Source organism: Tachypleus tridentatus, chromosome 4, assembly GCF_004210375.1.
Source record: "Tachypleus tridentatus isolate NWPU-2018 chromosome 4, ASM421037v1, whole genome shotgun sequence".
Classification (NCBI taxonomy): domain Eukaryota; kingdom Metazoa; phylum Arthropoda; class Merostomata; order Xiphosura; family Limulidae; genus Tachypleus; species Tachypleus tridentatus.
In genome coordinates this window covers 39,458,299-39,465,946 of record NC_134828.1, presented here as the reverse complement: position 1 = coordinate 39,465,946, position 7,648 = coordinate 39,458,299, and the positions used below count along the sequence as shown (strand labels likewise).

The window sequence follows — 7,648 nt, the reverse complement described above, 5'->3', positions numbered from 1 at the left end:
CACAAAATATCTTGTTGTCCCACATAATCAAGGTGTTGTCTGCCTCGTCTGTCAAACTACAATTGCAGTCATGAAAGAGTACAATATTAAGCGACATTACGCAACTAAGCACTCCTCCCAGTTTGATGAAATTGTTGGTCAGGCACGAAAGGACAAAATTGAACATTTAAAACATCCATTGAAAAGCAACAAGGTGTTTTACCACTTTCAAGAAAAATTCAGAACTGGTGACAAAACTGAGTTTTAAGCTTTGTGAATGTATGGCAGAAAAGGGAAAGCCTTTCAGTGATGGAGAATTTATTAAAATTGTTTAACAATATTCACAGAATATGCATGTCCAGAGAAAAAATATTTGGTGGAGCAAACTAGCCTTTCCCGCTTTACTGTCTCACGCAGGACAAAAGATCTTTCAGAGGACATCAAAGAAACTTTGAAAGAGATTGAATTCGTGTGAAGCTTTCAGTCTGGCTTTGGATGAAAGCACTGATATCAATGACACATCCCAACTTGTCATTTTCATCAGAGCTGTTACTGCAGGCTTTGATGTTTTCGAAGAGTTTTTAGATATGGCAAGCCTTTCCTCCACAACCACAGGACAGGATATTTGTGAACAAGTGCTTAAGGTTGTAGAAAAGTTTGAACTGAATCCTTATAAATTATGTGGTGTTACAACAGATGGTGCTCCTTCCATGACAGGTAGGACAAATGAATTCACCAAGAAATTTCTAACTGCAATTGGAGCACAAGACGTAGTTGTAAGCCATTGCATTATTCACCAAGAGAGCTTGTGCACCAAAGTTCTGGATTTTACAGAAGTCATGAAAAATGTCGTCCAATGCGTAAATTATATTCGAACACGAGGATTAAATCATCGACAATTTAAAACTTTTTTAGATGAGCTGGACAGTGAGTATTCAGATGTTTTGTACTTCTCTGCTGGGGGGGGGGGGTCTTGGCTGAAGCAGATATTTTATAAACATAGGATTCCAAAAGGTCCATCTTGTATCTTAGTATTTATATGTTGATACTACTTAATAGTGAACATTCCCATGGAACAACTTTATGAGGTTTTTATCTTGCAAGAGGAATAAATAATATATATTGAGAAAAAGGGGTAAGAGAGAATGAGGGGTCAAGGATCAGGGGGAAGCGCCAGGCCCTATTTATAACATGGAAGCTTGAAACTGCTATTGCATACAAACCCACAGAATTTATGAAGTTTGACTTTTTTGAGAAGTTTGAGAAAGATTATTATTTTTCTTATCACACTTATTTCAATGCAATAGCAACTATATTTACATCAAGAGTGATTGTAAATTACATCAATGGATATAATGTTTTCTTTATGAAGATATAAGATAAATTATTATTTATTTAAATCACTTAATCCCTTATTTTGTGTTTTGGGCTGAATGGAATATCTTCTTCATGTTAAGAAAAAAGTAGGTCATCATGCATGATTATATTTAGGTATATTAATTTGTGCTTTTAGTGTGTACATGTCTAAATTATTTAAAAGTTATCATATGTTATTATTTTTTATGATTTTTAAATGCTAAGTTTATTTAGGTGAATATTACAGGGAACTCAACTTTTATTACCCTTGTATTTTTCTAGTATTTGATTTACCATTCATCAAATGTAATGGACTGTTCTGTAGCAAATAAGAGTGACCCATATTTATTTTATTTTTTTCTTAAAAAGAAAAAAAATATATAATTAAAATTCTGAGCTTAAGTCAACATTCTTGCAACACTTATTGACTAGATAATTTAAATTGTCATTGGTAAAATGCAAATATAAAATGTTTTTGTTAAAAATTAGTAAAAAAATATTCTTCTGTTTAAAGATAGGCATGTATATATGGATTTTGCAGGCTTTTTCTTGTGATATAGAAAGTAGTTTGACAGGGTGATACAACCAGGTCATGATTCTAGTTTCAGGAACACATTATAAAAGTTACAGTTAACACTTGATGCAATTCAGCTTCTTTTGTTTTTGGTTTGTAAAAGCATGTTTGCTGATACATTTAAAAATCTTAATTTACAGATTTTATACAACTGGAAATTGATTGGAGTTATATTTATAAAGCATATTAAAATTATTGACTCTTGTGAGAAACTCCTATTTGTAATTATGAGGTAGTAAAGGCAGAAGTTAGAAAAGGCTTAATTAAACACAGAGATTTTTGTAAATCTATGTTCATTAGAAATTCAAAACTCTTTATAGACAGACTGAAGGTTTAGACAAAATAGAGTATCTTGAACAAATTTGAGGTTTAGACATAACCAGAGAGTACTGGTTTCTCAATGTTTCATTAAAAATGTTTTAATTTCACCTTTTAAGGTCAGCATTGAAATAGTTGTTTATTTATCTGCATTTCATTAAATATGTTGGTTTTTAAAAACGTGTTTTAGATAAAAATTGTTTTTTCACTTTACAAGTCCAAAGCTCCTCAAGTAATGCACTACTCTAAGGTGTGACCATGGTTGAGAAAGGAAGAAATTTGGTAGTTCTTTCAGTGGTTTGATGAACTATTAATAACTTATAACTGTACAACAATAGATATAAAGTAATAAGGCACAAAATAAGCTCCATATAAAGAAAAAAGAAAGTGTGATGTTGTAGATAGCAGATTTATAACTTTTTTTTATGTGAACTCAGGTATTTGAAAGTTGTAAGTCTTATAACTTGAAGAGTTTGTATACTGTATGTATATATATATATATATACACACACATGTATGTGTTTTATAGCTTAAAACAGTATGAGCAATGCCAAAGAGTAAGAAAACATATAAAGATAACATCCCTACATCTTAGTATGAAAACAAAAGCTGACTATTACTAAATCCCAATTTTAATAAAATCATTATGTAGAAATGCTTATTCCAGTTCCAAGCTGACATAGAAAGATTTATTTTGCAGATGAATTTCACATTGGGTCTTGCTAATAGTGGTAATGAAAATGATGGAAGTGATTTAAAGATATAGTTTCCAGTATTTTCCTTTTTTTCCTTTAGAAAAAAACAACAACAACAAAGAAATATAAGGTTAATAAATAGACTATGTATTTTACTCTAGCTGTACACAAAATGGCTGAACCAGGTCAGTAACGAGAACATAGGATATTAATAACTAGTGTCAACATAGAATTTAAGTAGAGATGATGTTAGAATTTAAACTAATATGTGTATAGATATCAGAACATTTATTCAATTTTGTAATTGAAGTATTCGTGTTCATTTGATATTAAAAGTACATATGTGCAATGTCTTATTATGATTGTTGCATATTTATAATTCTTTGGTATTATTACAGATACATCTTTGTGTTTGACAAAGTAATGCTTATGTGTAAATCAACAAGAGTAAGTAATTTTTGGAATTCTTGTATTTTTTAGAAAAATACTCATTTTAAAAATAATTCCATTCTAGTTGTAATATCAAAGTGTATTTCAAGTCTTTTAAAGGGTGTAAACCAATTACTTCTACTTTGTAATCAACTGTTTTTAAAAATGCATTAAAATTGTCTTGCTTTGCAAAAATATTACGTTTTTAGATGCTTATATTTGATAGATACTGATTCAACTACTAAAAAAACAAACTTGATAAAGGTGATGGAATATTAAACTATCAAATAGATTTTCTTGATGCCAGGGAAGTTGGCTTTACAACTGCTTTACATTGAACATTTTAATGTTAATACTATTAACTGAATGTCTGACAATGTTTGTAAGGGTCATGGAATTTCTGGAAGGTCAAGAAAAAATAAAATATATTTACAAATCTTTTAAAGTCTGGAAATTTTCGTGAATTTAAGTTGCAATGAATATAATGAAAAATAAAATAGATGATGAACTTAGAAGTTTTATGCAGTAGCTTCCTTCTTATTTGCCCCTTTTCTGATGCAATCTCCATCTTTATGTGTCTCTGAATAGCTGAAGAAAAATTTAATAATAGATCTGATTTACTGACCAAGTGCAATGCATCTGTTTCAGTTAGTAAAAAACTGTTTGTTAACTAATTAACTTCAAAGAATACCATAAAATATTTACAATAATAAATGTAATTTCTAAATTTCTAAATTTCAAGTTTTAACAGCTAATCTATAATTGAAATTTTAACAGTATTATACTAGGATATTTTGAGTTCAACATTTCATTTCTGCCATTAAGTCTAACCGTAACTGTTCTGCTAAATTAATGTCTGAGGTTTTATTATTGTGTAGTATGTAATTTTGGGCAGTACATGTCTACAAATCAGATATGAGTTAGTGGTTAATGTTCCTGGATTGTGAATCTGAAGATTCATGGTATACATTGCACAACTTTTGGGCCATGGATAAGCTATGAGAGTCATAGTCAAACCCACTGTTTGGTCAGACAAGGATAGCTCAAGTGTTGGAAATGAGTGGTATGGACTAGCTGTTTTCTTTCTTGTCTGTGATATCAAAATTAAAAATAGCAATGTAATAGCTCTTTTGTAGCTTTACACAAGAATTCTCTAAAAATCTATGTGCAAAGGTATTTTGATGCTGTATTTTACTTTGCTAAAGTCCCTTTCTCAAGTTATTTTTTCTTCAGGAAGTAGAAAAGAAATAAAACCATGGTAATTCATTTATTACTTTTTACAATTCTTTTAACTTGAATGGAGGAGGAATGTCTCCAGGGAATTATTTATGTTGTTTAATTTCCTTAAGTTCTGTTGAGAAAATGTAATTATGTGGTTGTTTTATATTAAGCTGCAATGTGTTGTGTCAGTATTTGTGTTTTTTTTATTTTCAGTAGTTCTCAAGGTGCATTAATAAAGTGATTAGGGTTTTATGCATTGAAATATATAATCTTGGAACCAACTTAATGTCTACCAGGAAAATATGTTTAACTTCACAGACTGTTTATTGAAAGCACAGTTAAATTCTCTCCTGAGAAGTAAAGAAATATATGTGTCATCAAATTAATTTATCTTCTTTTTTTTAATGATGCATTTAGAGATATTTTTCATTTAGTCATATTTCTTTACATTTTAGGCTACTTCATACTGTGGTAGATGTCTGAAATTAATTTTTAGTCACCAGAGATATTCATGATTAGGCCTTGTGAAAAGGGATATTCTTTATTCAAGCCTAAAATTGTAATTCAGGGTTAAATGTTTTTTTTTCCTTTTTTCCTTCTTGCCACACGGAGCAGATGGTGGACAAACTGTTTGGGGTAATTTTATTATTCAGTTGCATACATGCATATCTATGTATACTTCTGCATGGCTTATCTTGTTTTGTTTGGTTTATTTAACCTAGCAGGTGTATATAAATGTGTGTGCATGCTGCATTTGAATTATGAAAGGCAATATAAACATTACTGTTGTAGTTGTAACTCTCAAATTACCACCTTGGTTCTTATATAATATTCATTATTTGTGGTACGTCATACTGAGTAACTTTATATTTTTTTTACTTGTTACAACATTCATTATAAATAACAATAGAAAAGTAGATGTAGTAATCCATTTTTTTTTTTGTAAAATGTGTAGGAAACCTTATTAATAATTAATGGTATTAATTGCAGTAATGGTGGTTGTTTTGTTTAAAATTCGTAATGAATATGTTATTTAATAAAAACCTTGTAATGAACAAAGCCATGAACTGTTAACTAATTTGGTGCATAAATAGTTAAAAACAAAAGTGTGTAAAAAACTGATGAGGTCCACATTTACTACACCAGTAATTTACAAGGCAAGTTTTACTGTAATGGTTGTTAATGTTTTTCTCTAGATTTTCACTTTGTGTTCAAAACTGTTAGCATTATTCTCTGTGTTCAGTGTTTAAATGTTCATGTGTATTTTCACTAGATTTGTAGCAGTATTCTGTACAATAAATGATTTGATGTTATTGTATATGTACTGTGAAGAACTTAATAGCAGTAATTTTAAAATTCAGTTGTTTATTTATGTATTTTTCTTAGGTTCTGAAAAGTACTTTTTATGTCTATTAATTGAAGTTGATATGTGTTATTTCCATCAAATTGTTAACAGAAATCTTCATACTTAGTTAATTAGATGCAGCTTGCTGGTATTGTGTATCTTTTATCATCAGTATTATTTGTATTCTGATGTTTGTGTTTGCACATTGTTAGAATGTTTGTGTGTAAATACTGTTATAAAATTTAGAGTAATCTATATTGATTTGTTTATCTTCATGCTGTTGATTGGTTGTTATTGTTAACAGTACTCTGTTATTTAATTAATGTGATGTTATGAACACATTGTTATCAAATTGCTACTGTGTTTTTATTATTACCAGATTATAAAATCACTTTTTGTGTTTAGTTATACAAGTTCATATTAGTGTAGGTTTTGTTAGGAGATTGTGTTTATTTTCATGATGTTGCCAGGTTGTTCAAATTGTTCTTTATTGGTATTTTTTTAATTTGACTTTTACTCTATTGTAAAGTGATTAATTTTTTACACACTCTGATAGCACTTGTTATGTTTGACTTTTAATTTTATCTCTCTCTTTCTTTTTTTTTACGTAATGTAGTGTTGTATGAGTAATTACCTGATTCATATTTTGATTTTTTTTTTCTCAAATTAAATTGATCAGTGCTACTTCTGGCACTTGCCAATTTTGCAAATTGTGTTAAATTTATTGTATCATTTGATAGTTTTTCAGTGAGTAAAACATAATGTGTACATTTTTCTCGCTAAAACCATGCTTCAAGTTCTAGTAGTAGGTACTGCTAAAACTTGTTTAGAAAATATGAAATTTTTTAAGACAAGATGCAGCTTTTAGAAGTTAAAAAGTTAATATTATAACTCAATTTCTAGTAAATAATATATTTTCTTTATAAAGTTTATTTAAAAGTGTTTTTTTTAATATTCTGTGTCCACTATTCTAGGGTGAACAGTATAGTTATAAGGAAGCTCTAATCCTTAGTGATTACAAAGTTGAAGATGTTAGCATCACAAGAAGTGGAAATAAAGACAAGGTAATGCGTTAATTTTTGTTTTGTTTTGAAGAATATATGTAACACTTAATGTTTGAAAGTGGAAGCAAAACTTGTTACGGTGTTTGATAATGCCATATAAAGTTAAGATGAAAATGGAGAGACGAGAAATTATTAAATAAATTAAACTACGGTAGACAGTACTTGTTCTATGTTATTCACAAAGGTAGATAGTTATCTATGAAAATCTAAATTCTATACAAACCTTTTAATCATTTAAATAAGAGAGAGAAAAAAGTAACCAATAGATGTTGTTTGAAATAATCCAGAGAAGAAAAAAAAATTGAAATCTCTCTTACGTCATTAGCATAAAGTAACACAGGGAATGGTTTCTGTTATAATGTACATGTGTAATGTAACCATATCTTAGTTCAAATAACTTTTAACAAAGATATGTATCCCTTTAGAACTTCAAGTATATGAAAATATAGGACATTTGGAGGTGAGGATTCTGTCGAGAATCATTTTTGCTAGGGAATGGTATTAACAAAGTGGATTGTAGCCTAGTGGATGTATTCATTGCATTAAAAATTACAAATAATGTTTGTGGTGAGCACAACAAAAACCACCCATTGTGTCATTTTGTGCTGAATAACAAACAAATATGTATTCACTGTGCCAAATTTGTGTACCAAGTAAGAAATGTTTA

General features: G+C 29.2%; 1 protein-coding gene across 3 annotated transcripts in view; it reads left to right on the top strand.

The window, feature by feature from the left end:
* The first annotated feature begins 3,309 nt into the window (after positions 1 to 3,309).
* Positions 3,310 to 7,648, top strand: part of LOC143248893 (guanine nucleotide exchange factor VAV3-like) — a 31,575-nt gene continuing 27,236 nt past the window's right edge. For 2 of the 3 annotated variants that reach the window (XM_076497805.1, XM_076497807.1), the window contains exons 1-3: positions 3,325 to 3,369; positions 5,188 to 5,208; positions 6,892 to 6,981. In XM_076497805.1, coding sequence (XP_076353920.1) covers positions 3,346 to 3,369; positions 5,188 to 5,208; positions 6,892 to 6,981 — 135 coding nt within the window. In that variant the 5' untranslated portion in view covers positions 3,325 to 3,345. Of the gene's footprint in view, positions 3,370 to 5,187; positions 5,209 to 6,891; positions 6,982 to 7,648 lie in introns of all 3 variants that reach the window. The other variant, XM_076497806.1, reaches the window with a different exon arrangement.